General features: G+C 40.9%; 1 protein-coding gene across 2 annotated transcripts in view; it reads right to left on the bottom strand.

The window, feature by feature from the left end:
• CNTN4 (contactin 4) overlaps positions 1–18,075 on the bottom strand; it is a 1,054,581-nt gene that overhangs the window by 175,385 nt on the left and 861,121 nt on the right. For both annotated transcript variants that reach the window (XM_055414349.2, XM_055414350.2), the window contains exons 11-12: positions 17,418–17,554; positions 14,456–14,585 (exon numbers count right to left, since the gene is read on the bottom strand). In XM_055414349.2, coding sequence (XP_055270324.1) covers positions 14,456–14,585; positions 17,418–17,554 — 267 coding nt within the window. The remainder of the gene's footprint in view (positions 1–14,455; positions 14,586–17,417; positions 17,555–18,075) is intronic.

Here is an 18,075-nt window from a genome sequence, read left to right as displayed (position 1 = left end):
TCCTCTGCTATTTCCACTATTTCCATTTTTTTTTGTGTGTGTTAGTTGCTCAGTTGTACCCAACTCATTGTGACCCATGGACCAGGCTTCTCTGTCCATGAGATTCTCCAGGCAACAATACTGGAGTGGGTTGCCATATCCTTCTCCAGGGGATCTTCCCAATCGAGGGATCAAACCTGCATCTCCCACATTGCAGGCAGATTCAAGTGAGCTACCTGGACATTTTAGAGAATTTTAAGCTGAAAAGAAATACGGTTTTGTTTGAAAACAAAAAATCCTTTTTTATTTTGAAATAATTACAGATTCACAAGAAGTTGCAAAGATAACTCAGAGAACTCCGGTGTATCCTTCACTCAGTTTCCCCAATGGTTACATCTTTTTTTTTTAAAGTAATTGGAGGATAATTGCTTTACGATGTTGTGTTGGTTTCTGCCATACAACGTGAATCAGCCATAAGTATATGTACGTCCACTTCTTTTTGAACCTCCCCCCAATCCCATCCCATCTCTCTAGGTCATCACAGAGCACTGAGCTGAGATCCCTGTGCTATACGTCAACTTCCCAGTGGCTATGTATTTCACATGTGGTAATGCATACGTGTCACTGCTGCTCTCTCAGTCCGTCCCACTCCCTCCTTTCCCCACTGCGTCCACAGTCTGTTCTCTATGTCCATGACTCTATTCCTGCCCAGCAAATAGGTTCATCAGTACCATTTTCCTAGATTCCATATATATGCGTTAATATACAACATTTGTGACCCCAATACAACATTACAAGGAACCTAATCATGGATAAGGTGTGTAGAGTTCTGTCTTATTTTATCAAGTACTTTGACTTGTAACTACCACTGAAATAAAGATACAGAACTCTTCCATCACTACAAAGATCTCTCTCATGCTACTGTTTTAGAGGTGCATTCAACCCCCTTCTGTACTCCCTATGCCTAGAATCCACCAATCTGTATTCCAACACCACAGTTTAGTCATTTTGAGAATATTTTAAAAAATCATATATTTTGTATCCATAAAATCATACATTATTATTTTTTTCAGAGATTTCTTTTTTTTCAGTTGGCATAAAGCTCTGTAGGGCCACCCAGGTTGCTTGCTGAATGTATTAACAGTGATTCCTTTCTATTGCTGAGTTGTTATATCTCAACCATGTGGGTGTGCAAGACAAATTCATCTCTCCTGTTGACATTTCAGGCACTATGATAACTGATGAATACTTTTAAAGCACAGAAACCATTTCAGGATCTTTCAACAGTATCACTGCCAACGAGTAGGATTAGCCCTTTTTTCTTTTTTTCAGTGTGGGGGATTGATAGGTACACACTGCTGTATTAACAATGGACAATAAACAAGGACTTACAGTATAGTACAGGAACTCTGTTCAATGCTATGCAACAACCTAAATGGGAAAAGAATTTGAAAAAGAATAGATACATGTATAACTGAACCACTCTGCTGTACACTTGAAACTAACACAATATTGTTAATCACCTATACTCCAATATAAAATTTTAAAAGCCCTTTTTTCTTTTTATGAAGGTTTGAAAGCCAAGCTCTCATTCGGTAAACAAGGGTAGACTCTTTCTTATTCAAGGAAAAATATTTTAAAGCCATTTTAACACATCACTTCTTACACAACAATTAACATGTTGATTGAAAATCATTCTTATATGTTTTAAAAGCTTCAACTGCTAAACCCTTGTTAACCTTCCTTGAGCAGCTCTATCTGTATGAAGATAAGACAGCGAGCAATTTTAAATATCTATAAATGTAAGCACTTTGAACTTTCTACTACAGTCCAAGTTAGAGATATTTCATTTTATTTGGCATAATGTCCTGAACATGCATACAAATTTGTGAAAGTAGTGTGTGGTGGTACAATGTTATATTTGATTGAGTAACTTCGTTATGAGATCAAAATAGTTGTTCAGTTGACAGAAGAGAGTCATTAAACTGTGAGAATTCTGGAATTCCAGTGGTTACAAAATGGTAGAACCCATTAGTAGTAATTATTAGGTCATCAGTTCCTGGAAGGCAAAGACTATGAATCAGAGATCTTGGACCTAGCACAGTCCTTGCACCAAGTAGATGTTCAAGTGATATATGCTGGATTAATGTATGTTGTAGGAGAGAACTCAGTAATTCAGTTCAAGACAGGAAATACCCTTCTCATGATGCTTTGCCTGGATATCAATGACTTCTTGAACTTCATGGCCTGTGTACAGGACACTCCATCCTCTTTGGAGTTAGACCTCAGTCAAATGAAGCAGGATTATCCAAGAAATAATTCAGGAGATCTGTACACTTGTGCCTCAAAACCCAATATCCATGGAGAGACTGGTTCCAGGTACCAAAATCCATGGATGCTTAAGTCCCTCATTTAAATAGCAGGCTACAATGAATACAGCCAGCCCTCCATAACTGGCAGGTGTAGAGTGCTGGCTGTACTGTGAACTGTGTGATGGTAGATGGTTAACAACTGACTCTCCAAGCAAAACAAAACACCAAACAACTTGGGTTCTGAGCTTGCCAATTTCTGATTTTCCAAGTGTAGGGCTGAACCAGAAGCAGCGTCACCTGGCAACTTGTTTGAAGTGCAAACCCTCAGCCCCGACTCGAGAACTACTATGTCAGGCATTCTGGAGGTAGGGCTCAGCTTTGTGTGTTTTAACAAGTCTTCCAAACAATTCTGATGCATGATAGACTCTGAGAATCAATACCATAGGAAAACCTAATTACCTTCTGATCTGATCAATTAGAGCAATAGAACTTCTACCCATTGGAATCATTCCTGGGTGACTAAGGAATAAAGACTCCTGGAGTCTCTACCAAGGACTAGTTGGTGAGAAGGATGATGGTATCAGGTCAGTTCAGTTCAGTTGTGTCTGACTCTTTAAGACCGCATGGACTACAGCACACCAGGCTTCCCTGTCCCCTTCACCAACTCCTGGAGTTTGCTCAAACATGTCCATCAAGTCAGTGATGTCTTTCAACAATCTCATCCTCTGTTGTCCCATCTCCTCCTGCCTTCAATCTTTCCCAGCAACAGGGTCTTCTCCAGTGAGTCAGTTCTTCGCATCAGGTGGCCAAAGAATTGAAGCTTCAGCTTCAGCATCAGTCCTTCCAATGAATATTCAGGAGTGATTTCCTTTAGGATTGATGGCTTGGATCTCCTTGACTCAAGAGTTTTCTCCAACACCACAAATCAAAAGCATCAATTCTTTGGTGCTCAGCTTTCTTTATAGTCCAGCTCTCACATCCATACACGACTACTGGAAAACCTATAGACTTTACTAGACAGAATTTGTTGGCGAAGTAATCACTCTGCTTTTTAATATGCTATCTAGATTGATCATAGCTTTTCTTCCAAGGAGCAAGTGTCTTTTAATTTTATGGCTGCAGTCACTATCTGCAGTGATTTTGGAGCCCAGGAAAATAAATTCTGTCACTGTTTCCATTGTTTCCCCAATGATTTGAAGTGATGGGACTGGATGCCATCTTCGTTTTTTGAATGTTGAATTTTAAGCCAGTTTTCTCAATCTCTTCTTTCACTTTCATCAAGAGACTCTTTAGTTCTTCACTTTCTGCCATAAGGGGGTGGTGTCATCTGCATATTTGAGGTTATTGATATTTCTTCCAGCAATCTTGATTCCAGTTTGTGCCTCATCCAGCCCAGCATTTCACATGATGTACTCTGCATATAAGTTAAATAATCTGGGTGACAATACACAGCCTTGACGTACTGCTTTCCCAAAATTTGGAACCAGTCTGTTGTTCCATGTCCGGTTCTAACTGCTACTTCTTAACCTGCATACATATTTCTCAGGAGACAGGTCAGGTGGTCTGGTATTTCCATCTCTTGAAGAATTTTCCACAAATTTGCTGTGATCCACAAAGTCAAAGGCTTTGGCATAGTCAATAAAGCAGAAATAGATGTTGTTCTAGAACTCTCTTGCTTTTTCTGTGATCCAGTGGATGTTGGCAATTTGATCTCTGGTTCCTCTGTTCTTTCTAAATCCAGCTTGAACATCTGGAAGTTCTCGGTTCACGGACTGTTGAAGTCTCCCTTGAAGAATCTTAAGCATTACTTTGCTAGTGTGTGAGATGAGTGCAATTGTGCAGTAGTTTGAGCATTCTTTGGCATTGCCTTTCTTTGGGATTGGGATGAAAACTGACCTTTTCCAGTCCTGTGGCCACTGCCAAGTTTTCCAAATTTGTTGGCATATTGAGTGCAGCACTTTTACAGTATCATCGTTTAGCATTTGAAATAGGTCAACTGGAATTCGATCACCACCATTAGCTTTGTTTGTGAGGCCCACTTGACTTCACATTCTAGGATGTCTGGCTCTAGGTGAATGATCGCATGATCATTATCTGTGTCATAAAGATATTTTTTGTACAGTTCTTCTATGTATTCTTGCCACCTCTTCTTAATATCTTCTGCTTTTGTTAGGTCGATACCATTTCTGTCCTTTGTTGTGCCCATCTTTGCATGAGCACAATACCATAATGTTCGCTTGGTATCTCTAATTTTCTTGATGAGATCTCTAGTCTTTCCCATTCTATTGTTTTCTTCTATTTCTTTGCATTGATCACTGAGGAAGGCTTTCTTAGCTCTCCTTGCTATTCTTTGGAACTCCTCATTCAGATGGGTATGTCTTTCCTTTTCTTCTTTGCCTTTAGCTTCTCTTTTTTTCTCTTCTTCTTCTCAGACAACCATTTTGCCTCTTTGCTTTTCTTTTTCTTCAGGATGGTCTTGATCACCATCTCCTCTACAATGCCACAAACCTCTGTCCATAGTTCTTCAGACACTCTATCAGATCTAATTCCTTGAATCTATTTCTTACTTCCACAAGAGATTTGATTTAGGTCATACCTGAATGGTTTAGTGGTTTTCCCTACTTTCTTCAATTTAAGTCTGAATTTGGCAATAAGGAGCTCATGATCCAAGCCACAGTGAGTTCCTCATTTTATTTTTTCTGAATGTATAGAGCTTCTCCATCTTTTCCTGCAAAGAATATATCAATTGATTTTGGTATTGACCATCTGGTGATGTCCATATATAGAGTTGTCTCTTGTGTTTTGGTAGAGGGTGTTTGCTATGACCAGTGCATTCTCTTGGCAAATCTCTGTTAGCCTTTGCTTCATTTTGTACTCCAAGCCCAAACTTGCCTGTTACTCCAGGTATCTCTTGACTTTCTACTTTCGCATTCCAGTCCCCTATGATGAAAAGGACATCTTTCTTTGGTGTTAGTTCTAGAAGGTCTTGTATGTCTTCATCAGTTCAGTTCAGTTCAGTCACTCAGTCGTGCCCGACTCCTTGCAACCCCATGAATCACAGCACGCCAGGCCTCCCTGTCCATCACCAACTCCCAGAGTTTACCTAAACTCATGTCCATTGAGTCGGTGATGCCATCCAGCCATCTCATTCTCTGTCGTCCCCTTCTCCTCCTGCCCCCAATCCCTCCCAGCATCAGAGTCTTTTCCAGTGAGTCAACTCGTCACATGAGGTGGCCAAAGTATTCAATTTCAGCTTCTTCAGCATTAGTGGTTGGGGCAGAGACTTGGATTACTGTGATACTGAATAGCTTGCCTTGGAAACAAAGAGATCATTCTGTTGTTTTTGAGACTGTACACAAGTACTGCATTTCAGACTCTTTTGTTGACTAACTATAATGGCTACTCCATTCTTCGAAGGGATTCTTGTCCACACTAGTAGATACAGTGGTCATCTGAATTAAATTCACCCATTCCAGTCTATTTTAGTTCACTGATTCCTAAAATGTAGATGTTCACTCTTGCCATCTCCTGTTTGACCACTTCCAATTTACCTTGATTCATGGACCTAACATACCAGGTTCCTATGCAATATTGCTCTTTATAGCATCAGACTATACTTCCATCACAAGTCACGTCCACAACTGGGTGTTATTTTCACTTTGGTTCCATCTCCTCATTCTTTCTGGAGTTATTTTTGCACTCTTCTCCAGTAGCATATTAGGCACCTACTGACATGGGGAGTTCACCTTTCAGTGTCCTATCTTTTTGCCTTTTCATACTGTTCATGGGGTTCTCAAGGCAAGAATACTGAAGTGGTTTGCCATTCCCTTCTCCAGTGGACCATATTTTGTCAGAACTTTCCACTATGACCCATCCATATAGGTGGTTCTGCACAGCATGGCTCATAGTTTCCTTGAATTAGACAGGGCTGGGATTCATGTGAGGGACGACTGTGTGGTACTGGGCTATTAAAGAGCTCCCCTGGTGACTCACAAGCAGCAAAATTTGAGAATCACTGAAATAGGATTTACTGGTAATTGTGCAGCTGTCTGTATTATAAGCTTTTGGTATGGATACTAGTTTAAAACAGATTAAAAAAAAAACAAACCCCAAACTTCGTATTGCTTCACTTAAGTGATTGCTTACAATTGATTAATTGATTGCTTACAATCACTTCAGATTTGCAGGAAGTTTTCACATGTGATCTCTTTTAGTTTTGACAGTGACACCCTCATTTTCTTGATTAGTGAAGGCTTAGTAACTTGTTAAAGATATCAAATTTGCGTTTGAGATCCACGTACATTGTTTTCCCTCTTCCTGATGAGTTAAGTAAAGCTCCTATCAGACAATATTTGGGTAAGAAAGGCATCCCTCCTCTGTCGATGCTGTTCAGACTCAGCACATTTGATTGTAATCTGGCTCAGTGAGGCAGTTGAGAAATCAGACTTAGTTGCAGATGAGCACTTGTGAAAATCCCTGTGAAATAACTTTGAGTTTAGCCTTAGTGTTTTTCTAATTTGTAGGCCAATCATTTGGACACATGGCAAATTAACCATATAACTGCTCACGCCTGCACCTCACTTTAATCGACCATCAGTTCCTTAATGGCATCGGAGTGTCCTGCCAGGGTCTGATGTCTTCCACCACAGAGGCCAGGAGAATGCCCACGGTCCTGAACCATCAGACAGTACCTCCTTGGACCAAGGCTACTTCTATCCCTTATATAGTCCTGGCAAAGTCAGGTCATATTCAAGACAGCTGGGAAGACACTCAGTTGCTCTTAGAGACAGTTCATCCCATATCAAAATCAAAGATACTCTAGTGTGTATAAAATAGACAGCAGGTAGGAATCTGATGTTTAGCACAGGGAGCTTAGCCTGATGCTCTGTGATAAACGAGAGGTGGGATGGGGGATGGATGGGAGGGGGATCCAAGAGGGAGAGCATAGATGCATACACATAGCTGATTCACTTTGTTGAACAGCAGAGACTAACATAACATTGTAAAGCAAGTATACTCCAATGAAAAAGATACAGTAATAATTATGATGATAATTTGATTCATTGTAGATCATTTGACAACAAAGGAAAACAGAAAAAAAGGAACTAATAACTCCCATATCCCTACCCAATAAAAAGATAGTCTAGTGACACTGCTGGTTATGATCCAGGTCAGCTGGACACAGCACCCAAGCATCTTGCTCTGACCCAATCACTTGTCTTCTGTAGAGGATGCTGTTGGCACCTCACATGGATTCCTTTTTCTGGCCCCAGACGCTGTGAGCATTGGTGGCTTACCAACTCCAGCTGCCCCCTTCTCTGGGAAGTTGACTGGGGGGTTTTGCTCCATATGCCCTGCCATTACCACCACCACTTGAAGGGCAGATCAATGGATAACCAATGAAGAGATTTTAAAAAAGGTCAGCCTCCTTGCCTGAGGTAGGAATAGCTCTGAGATGCAGTTATGTTCCAGACATAACCCTCTAGAATGCGATATAGGTTAGACTTTAGCTGAGACCATGTCCCTGCTCCCTGCCTTCCATCCCTCTCCCTAGCCTGCTCTCTCTTATATGCTTTGCTCAGAGGACACTCCTCCAGTGACTCACAGGTACATTAACCCCCGCTTCAGCTTTTGAGGTCTTAGGCATACTCGATCTTCGCTGTTCGTGTTGAGTCACTTAGTGGACTCTTTGTGACTCCATGGACTGTAGCCCCACCAGGCTCCTCTGTCCATGGGATTTGCCAGGCAAGAATGTTGGGGTGGGTTGCCATTTCCTTCTCCAGCGATCTTCCCAACCCAGGGATTGAATCCACATCTCTTGCAATGCAGGTGGATTCTTTACCATGGAGCCACTATATATACACATACAGGATGACACTGGTATTCTGTATGAGCAGCACAGAAAATTTCAAGTTTGGCAGTTCAATCAGAATCCCCTAATACCAACATGATCATCTATCTGAGTGGACACAAACATTAAACATGAATAGAAATATTTCATTAGAAAAGTTATCTTAATAAAATACTTAATTTGGCTTTTTAAATTACATTTTTTGGTAGAAGATTCAAATTTCCCTAAGATTATAAGACCCAGTTCACTGTTCCAATTCCAGCACACCTTTCTATGACCCAGGGAATTGTGTGGTTGCTCAAGTCTGCCCACAGGTGTACATCACACAAATGAATCTCATCCATGACAGAAGCTAACACAGGAGAAAAAGTCTGGAAACAGTTGCCTTGAGGAGTCACAAACTATCAACTGTAATAGGTCAGTCACAAACAAGGATGTACTATTTCTATTTGAAAGTACTCATCACCAGGCTACTCTAATATACTGACCTCAAGGTAAAAGTCTATGGCATTCGCCCACCCAGTGAGTAAATCACCCAGCACCTCAGTTAATTATTTAGCAGCTTCAATCCATTAAATATAGATATGTTACATATACATTAAATACCCAGACAGAACACATAAAATAAGACTAAGGGAAAAGGCTATTAAACATATGCTTCCTAACCATCTCTTATTCATGACCTTAAGGCTGTTTCCCAGCACAAAAGGGAATCTCCTCTCTAGCACTGGAGGATGCTGATAATGGATCAATAGCTACAACCAGTATATTTCTTTTCTTCCTTATACTGAAATATTTGTTTTCATTTTGTTTCTTGGTTCAATTCCACCTCCCTAATATTCTAATACAGGTAATAACTAATTTGTTATTCAATCCCTAAGAGTCAAACTATTACCACACAGCAAGAAACAAACTGATTTCTGAAACACAATTGTATTAAAGCTTACTCAACCAATATTCACATATGTGTATTTTTAAATAATCAAATGTCTTCTCCTTCATTCATTTAATAAGAACTCTAGGGATTTACTCATTCAATACTTAACTGCCCTTTAATTCACTTGGAATATACTAGTGTGATTTTCTGGGACAGGAAAAATGGGATATTAAATAGAGAACTTCTAAACTTGTTCAATATCTTCCAAAACTGGCCCTTAATTAATTTTTCCATCTTCCTCTTTCAAGGTTAAACTTTGCTGATACACTTTATGTATTTGAATTAAAATTTCTGAGAAACATTCAGGATTTTCTATGGGCAAGAAATTATCTAGATGTTTTATAACTTTTGTTCAGGCCTTTTCACTCTGCACTGGTTACTGGTTCTTTTTTTCCTTTTGCCTGTATAAATATAAATTAATTTTCTAGGTTCACCTGACTAGCTCAATCCACTGGTCAAACTCTTTCCTGAATTTCTGGAAGACTTACTATTTGTACCACTTGTTTGGAACTGAATCATTTACTAACATGCCTTACAGTTCTTACACGCAATAAAGCTGAGATCAGGGAGGGGGGTTAAATAACTTCTCAGGCATTTTCATCTTTACTGATCTTGCTTGCTGATCTCAAGGGAATTAAGAAAGGACTCAGACCAATAATTCAAATGGAATTAATTCTAACTGGAAATGACTTGCAATAAACCTCTGAATGTAAGAGTTGAATCAGTGATTATTACCTCATAGGCCTTGAACCCTTGGTAGGGGGAAGAGAAAGGATCTGGTGAGGATCCTAGGATGTGCATATCAGATAGATATATAGATACAGATATAAGTTGACCTTCCCAGGTGGTGCAAGTGATAAAGGACCTGCCTGCCAATGCAAGAGACATAAGAGACACAGATTTGATCCCTGGGTCAGGAAGACCTCCTGGAGGAGGGCATGGCAATCTATTCCAGTATTCTTGCCTGGAGAATCCCATGGACAGGGGCACCTGGCAAGCTTCAGTTCACAGGATCGCAAAGAGCTGGACACAACTGAAGTGCTTTAGTAGGCATATGGATACAGATATGGGTATCCAGAGAGGAATGTACACACACACACATCTCATTGTTGTGGTTGTTAAGTTGCTCAGTTGTGTCCAACTCTTTGCAACCCCACTGTCACGTGCCTCTCTGGGTAAGTGCTCTAGATAAAAATCATTTAATAGCCTTTCTCACTGCAGGCTCTGCTTTTGGGACTGTAGTCATCCTCTATCTTTATTCCATGATTACATCCCGTGATTTCCTGTCATTTGTTACCATCAAATTTTCTTATTTTGACAAAAGGACCTACAAAATCTTTTATAATTATAATGGCATCCCCAGACTTTTTAACTGGACAGCCTTCGCCTGGAGGGTCTAAAGACAATGTGATTCATTCCTAAGGCCACACACCCTCCACTGAAGCTGTTTTCTAAGCAGTTGACACTATGTTTAACAAAGAATACACTTCTTTCTGCAGAACATTCTACCTGATCTACCTTTGTGAACAGCTCCAACTACCAACAATCAGAGCCCACTTGGCCAGGGTGGGACCATTGTACTTGTCCTGGGAAGCTGGAATTATCGTTCTTAACATTTATAGTGGGGAAGGTATGTTGGGGGGGGTCATCCTTACAGTAGCCACACTGATGTTGACTCCAAGAGCACAGAATCCTTCGAGGCCTCTTTGAAAAAGACTGCAACCTCTTGAATCCTCAAAAATTCTTATCTTTGATTGGGTGTTGGTTCAGGTAAAGAAGCTGGTGAGGACAACAATTATGGAAGCAACTCCTTTCTTTTTCACCTTGCATGGGTGGACTAACATTCAGCTCAGGAGCATCCACTTAATCCATGTCAGATCCACATGCCAGGCACCAAGAAGTGCTCTGCAGAAGGGCAAGTCAGGATTCTGAATCTGGGCAAAACACAAATTTCTGTGTGTTGCTTTTCTTTTATTTATAACCTTCTTATTATGCTCCAAGAAGAACTGTTACTTAGACATTTAAGATAAATTCTGAAGTGAGGGTAAAGATTTTTCTATGAGACAAATGCAAGCTGATGGTCTGGAGGTTTTTTTTTTTTAAAATGCCTGGAGCTTTGTTAATTCACTTAACCACTGTTTTCAAAGATTTCCTTCCGTCATTAACTCATTTTTAAAACAGTCTCTTAACTCTTTCGTCACTTAGTGCAGTCATTTATTCTTACGTTCATTCAATATTTACTGCGTGCATACTATGTGCTTCAATACTGCATTAAGTTCTGATGATTAAATGAGTGAAACCAAGTATGGTCATTGACATCATGGGGAAGTTAAAGTGCAGTGAGAGAAAAAGAAAAATCACATTAGCAAATGTAAAATGCAAATGCAGCATGATATCAAGGTGCATTAAAAGGCAGGATGAAAATTGTAACAGTGGGAGCTGACCGGGGCATAGAGCCAGGCATGACTTCCTGAAGAAGCCAATACGGAGTTGGGAGAGGCAGCCTCAGTTCAGTTCAGTTTAGTTCAGTCACTCAGTCATGTCCGACTCTTTGCGGCCCCATGGACTGCAGTATGCCAGACTTCCCTGTCCATCACCAACTCCTGAAGCTTGCTCAAACTCTTGACCATCAAGTCAGTGATGCCATCCAACTATCTCATCCTCTATCATTCACTTCTCTTTCTGCCTCTAAAACTCTCAGCAGTAGGGTCTTTTCCAATGACTCAGTTCATCCCATCAAGTGGCCAAGTATTAGTTTCGGCTTCAGAATCAGTCCTTCCAATGAATATTCAGGACTGATGTCCTTTAGGATGGACTGGTTTGATCTCCTTGCAGTCCAGGGACTCTCAAGAGTCTTCTCCAATACCACAGTTCAAAAGCATCAATTCTTTGGTGCTCAGCTTTCTTCACAGTCCAACTCTCACATCCATACATGACCACTGGAAAAACCACAGCCTTGACTAGACGGACCTTGGTTGGCAAAGTAATGTCTCTGCTTTTTAATATGCTGTCTAGGTTGGTCACAACTTTTCTTCCAAGGAGCAAGCGTCTTTTAATTTCATGGTTGCAGTCAACATCAGCAGTGATTTTGGAGCCCCCCAAAATAAAGTCTGTCACTGTTTCCACTGTTTCCCCATCTATTTTCCATGATGTGATGGGACTGGATGCCATGATCTTAGTTTCCTGAATGTTGAATTTTAAGACAACTTTATCACTCTCATCAAGAGGCTTTTTAGGTCTTCTTTGCTTTTTGCCATAAGGGTGGTGTCATCTGCATATCTGATGTTATTGATATTTCTCCCAGCAATCTTGATTCCAGCTTGTGCTTCCTCCAGCACAGCGTTTCTCATGATGTACTCTGCATAAAAGTTAAATAAGCAGGGTAACAATATACAGCCTTGATGTACTCCTTTCCCGATTTGGAACCAGTCTGTTGTTCCATGTCCAGTTCTAACTGTTGCTTCCTGACCTGCAAACAGATTTCTCAGGAGGCAGGTCAGGTGGTCTGGTATTCCCATCTCTTGAAGAATTTTCCACAGTTTGTTGTGACAGTCAAAAGCTTTGGTGTAGTCAATAAAGCAGATGTTTTTCTGGAACTCTCTTGCTTTTTCAATGATCCAACAGATGTTGGCAGTTTGATCTCTGGTTCCTCTGCCTTTTCTAAATCTGGCTTGAACATCTGGAGGTTAACAGTTCATGTACTGTTGAAGCCTGGTTTGGAGAATTTTGAGTATTACTTTACTAGCGTGTGAGATGAGTGCAACTGTACGGCAGTTTGAAAATTCTTGGTATTGCCTTTCTTTGGGATTGGAGTGAAACGTTTTCCAGCCCTGTGGCCACTGCTAAGTTTTCCAAATTTGCTGGCATATTGAGTGCAGCACTTTCACAGCATCATCTTTTAGGATTTGAAATAGCTCAATTGGAATTTGTTCACCTCCACTAGTTTTGTTTGTAGTGATGCTTCCTATGGCCCACTTGAGTTCACATTCTAGGATATCTGACTCTAGGCTCTAGTGTCAGGCACTCTGCCTGACATTCAAACAAACCTGTCCACCTAAGGCAGCTCTTCTTGTCTCCAAATCACACTTTTGTGGTTATCTGGGTCATGAAGATTTTTTTTTTTGTATATTTTTTTTACTGTGTATTTTTGCCACCTCTTCTTAATATCTTCTGCTTCAATTAGGTTCATAACATTTCTGTCCTTTACTGTGCCTATCTTTGCATGAAATATTTCCTTGGTATCTCTAATTTTCTTGCCAAGATCTCTAGTCTTTCCAATTCTGTTGTTTTCCTGTATTGCTTTGCAATGATCACTGAGGAAGGCTTTCTTATTTCTCCTCACTTTTCTTTGGAACTCTACATTCAAATGGGTATATCTTTCCTTTTCTCTTTTGCCTTTAGCTTCTCTTATCTTCTCAGCTATTTGGAAGGCCTCCTCAGACAACCATTTTGCCTCTTTGCATTTCTTTTTCTTGGGGATGGTCTTGATCACTGCCTCCTGTACAATGTCACGGATCTCCGTTTATAATTCTTCAGGTACTCTATCAGATCTAATCTCTTGAATCTATTTGTCATTTCCACTGTAAGGGATTTGATTTAGATCATACCTCAGTGGCCTAGTGGTTTTCCCTACTTTCTTCAATCTAATTCTGAATTTTGCAATAATGAGTTAATGATCTGAGCCACAGTCAGCTTCTGGTCTTGTTTTTGCTGACTCTATAGAGCTTCTCCATCTTTGTCTGCAAAGAATGTAATCAATTCTGAGCTGGGAAGACGTAAATGAAGTGAAGAGGGGACCGAAACGCATTTGAGGCAGAGGGAACAGTGTGGACCAGTGGACTGTGGAGGAAGAGAAGGTGGTGAACAAGCAGCTCAGAAAGCCCAGCACTCTAAAGAACAGAAGAAAAGGAGCACATGCTGAAAGATGGAGCTGAAGGGGCAGTCCATAGTGTATAGCCTGGAAAATTTAGATGTGAAAAAACAAAATGCAGTCTGCCTGACATTCAAACAAACCTGTCCACCTAAGGCAGCTCTTCCTGTCTCCAAGCTCAAGTTTACACCCAATCAGAGAGAGAGCAACAGACACCAAGACATTTCAGACACTCTGCATAGTTTAGAAGAGGGGTTGATAGAGGCATAAAAATGAGTGCCAGGGGAACTGCATCACCCATTGCAAGCATCAGAAGAAGCTGATCTAGAAAGTGGTCTCCTCTTACTGCCTATAGAATGCATTCCTTCCTTCTCGAGAGATAACTTCAGTCTAAAGATTTCTTCACCCTTTTTTCTTGGATGGAATATTTATGCTTGGGAAAGCACATGTTAGTTTAGTGATTTCAAAAGCTTTTACTTTTTGTTCTTTCCAGTATAAAGACTCACCGATCACACTAAGCTCTGCGCTGGAAAAGATAACTCCGTGTTTATTCTCTGCCACACACTGATACATGCCAGCATCTGAGAGATTCACTACTGTTATGTTGAGTGTTCCTTGCTCGATATGAATTCTATCCTGTGAAAGAAAAGAGGAACACAAAACAATGACCTTCTACAACTAAGACCTTAAGGCATCTTTGCTACATGTTATATATCAAAGGAGCTTAATGGGAGAAAAATTGCCATCATATAAACAATTTACATAACATGAGCTATTTATCTGTCAACTAAACTTGTGGCGGGTCAGATGCTAAATGAAACAACCCGTACATCAGTTGGTAAATGGAATTTAAATTGTAGGACTCTCTTGAGTTATCATTGATTTAATAGTAAAACCACTCAGATTAATATCCCCTCTAAACAGATGAACTTTAAATTGAAATGATTTTTTTTTTACTCCAAGGCTTTGTGCTAACTGGGGGTGAGGAACGGGAAATACAAGGAAATTAACTGTTTAGAGTAGTTAAAACACTCAAATTATGAGCAGGCAACACTTTGAGGGTTAAAAGGACTGTACTCTTTTTGTATGAAGCAGAAACACATACTTAATGTTGTTGAAGTTTACTAAGAATAAAGAATGCTGCTGCTGCTAAGTCGCTTCAGTCGTGTCCGACTCTGTGCGACCCCATAGACGGGCCGCCCACCAGGCTCCGCCGTCCCTGGGATTCTCCAGGCAAGAACACTGGAGTGGGTTGCCATTTCCTTCTCCAATGCATGAAAGTGAAAAGTGAAAGTGAAGTCACTCAGTCGTGTCTGACTCTTAGGGATCCCATGGACTGCAGCCCACCAGGCTCCTCCGTCCATGGGACTTTCCAGGTAAGAGCACTGGAGGGGGTGCCATTGCCTTCTCCGAAGAATAAAGAATAAGTATTGATAATTAAATGTTCTACTACTTGACTGCTGTTGGTGGCATGATCTAAGCTTTAGGACCATCAACTGGTAGCCAATCTGAAGACAACAAAGTGAGTGTATCAAGCAATAGACCATCCTCATTCATCAACCTGAGGCTACATAACTTGAGGCATCAATTTTTATAAATACCCTAAAGGACCTCCTCTTCTCCAGGAGACCTGCCATTTAAAAAGTAAACTATTTTCTGTTTGCCCTAGGGTTGTAATTTAGCTGCCTGGCATCCATGATCCCTCACCTTAAATAGAGGAAGGAAAATGCCAGTTACCTGGGCAAATACACTCAAGTGATTTGAGGCTGGCTTTTAGAACTGAGAGAATCATGGGACCAGCAGGAGCCCTGCAGTGATGGGAGGAGGTGTGGGAGGCACGGTGTGGACTCGGCTTGTTATATCTGCCTGTTTCTGTGGCTGCGAGGGCTGATATCCTGGCCAGCGCTTGGAGTGGTTGTTCTTGCCTGGGGGCTGATGGGGGAGGAAACCAGAGCACAAGAAACTGGCTCTCAAACTGGGGGATGGGGAAAATGTCATATTTCAGCAAAATTTGAATTCAGTGGGAAAATATATAAGGAAAAGTAAACTGGACACAATTGTTCCTCATTGTAAGGTCCCTCCATCTCATTTATTTATATAGGCATGATTCCTATCTCTTTCAGCCTTCTTGACAAACTTATTCAGATTTCTTTGTTAGACGGCTCTACAGGTTGGTTACCTTTCTAAAAAAAAAAAAATTTTTTTTTTTTTTTTGCGTATGATTTGGAATATTGGCATGCAGGCGTATTTTGAAAAGGAGTTGTCTGTCTTTCCACCCATTTAGCAGATTGGGTGGCTACCTCGACCTTATCTCCTGGGCTGTGTGCTTAGATACTCAATCATGTCTGACTCTTTGTGACCCCATGGACTTCAGTCCACCAGGCTCCTCTGTCCATGGGATTTTCCAGGCAAGAATACTAGAGTGGGTTGCTATGGCCTCCTCCAGGGGAATCTTCCCAACCTAGGGATCAAACCCAGGTCGCCCACATTCCAGGCAGATTCTTTACCAGCTGAGCCACCAGAGAAGCCCATGAATACTGTAGAGGGTAGACTATCCCTTCTCCAGGGGAATCGTCCTGATCCAGGAATTGAACTGGGGTCTGTTGTAATGCAGGTGGATTCTTTACCAGCTGAGCTACCAGGGAATCCCTTCCCTGGGCTGCTGGTCCAGAACTAACCAGACTCATGGCTTCTCTCAGGTCCTGGGATCTGCGAGGATGCTGAGGCTACTGCAGTTCCTGCCCAGAGCGAGTAGAAGATGCAGCCTGCTACCTTCTACCTCTCTCACACCACAGAGTCCTGTTAAGCCAGGCAGCAGTTTGGCTGCTTTTTCACTTAAGCCTTAGCTACAAGGATACTGCATCCTGGTCTCCAAAGAGGATTTTTAATATCTGAGTTTTCAGCTACTACTGCCTGCTCAGGGCCTACAGACTGGTGCCTCCCACTTTGCTCACTGCTTTTAGTTGTTCTTCTATTTCTGTTCCTTCCAGAGACGTCAATCTCGAGTTTGCACATGTCACTGCTACATGTCTAAGGCACAGTGAGGATTTTGCTGGTCCATGTACTGGACTGTGTTGTTCACTAGTCTTCCCAGACAGAAGATAATATAAAACCACACTGAAGGGGAGAAATGGAGAGTCTTACACAGTCACTTGTACATGCAAACTTGTATCTTAGCACAATTACACGATCCAGACCTTCAGCATAACTCTCCAGTTGTAAAGCTGGTGACGTTAATCTCTGAAGACCAAAGATCTGGTATGGATGTTTAACAAGGCTGAGCAATGCTGAAGAATTGGATTTATGTACAGTTTCTATTTATCAACCACATTCACATGTTCCACTATTAATGGCATTTGGTTGAATATAATTTTGGAAACAACTGGCCATTTTTCTCTTTCCATAGCAACAAGACCACATGCCACATTAAAGTCAATATTAAGACACAATTTTCATTCATTTGCTTACCCGAGTTAACAGTGGTTCGCCATTTTTCAGCCACCTATATGTAGGCTTGGGCCTTCCATTGGCTTTACATTCCCAGAAGACGTTTTCTTCAATGGCCACATGGATGTCATTTATTTTTTGATTCCAATTTGGTTGAGCTACAGCAGTTCACAAAGCAAAGACGTACATTCAGTGCATGCTCAACTCATGTTTATCATATGCAATCAAGGGACAAAAAGGGTTTATGATAAAATTAATTTTCCAGAGGTTATGCCAATTACAAAGCTGGGTAGAAGTTCAGTGGGTACTTTTAGAAGAAAACACCCCACCTCATGTCCAACTCTGAACGTCCTGTTTTTGCAGCCTATGTGGCTGTTTTTTCCAATCACTAAAGGCAAAATGAGCAAAACTATCATGAGCCATAGGGTAAAATTAACTGCTCCTCCTTCCAAATATCGATTCTTCATTTTTTCCTTTTAATAAAAGAAATCTCCCACCACTGCTCTGTTACTTTAAACTGGGCTCATGTTTTCCTAGCTACACACTGTATTTCCCAGATTCATTTGCATCTAGAGGTAATCATAGGATGAGGTTCATACCTATGATATGTGGTATGTGTGTGGAAGTGATGAGGGCAACCTCCAGGTTACTGACTTAAAGATACCAGCCCTGGATTCTC

This window comes from Moschus berezovskii, chromosome 24 (assembly GCF_049115385.1).
Source record: "Moschus berezovskii isolate FMDL1 chromosome 24, NW_MosBer_1.0, whole genome shotgun sequence".
In the NCBI taxonomy this organism is placed as follows: Eukaryota; Metazoa; Chordata; class Mammalia; order Artiodactyla; family Moschidae; genus Moschus; species Moschus berezovskii.
This window is presented reverse-complemented; position numbering and strand designations above follow the sequence as displayed.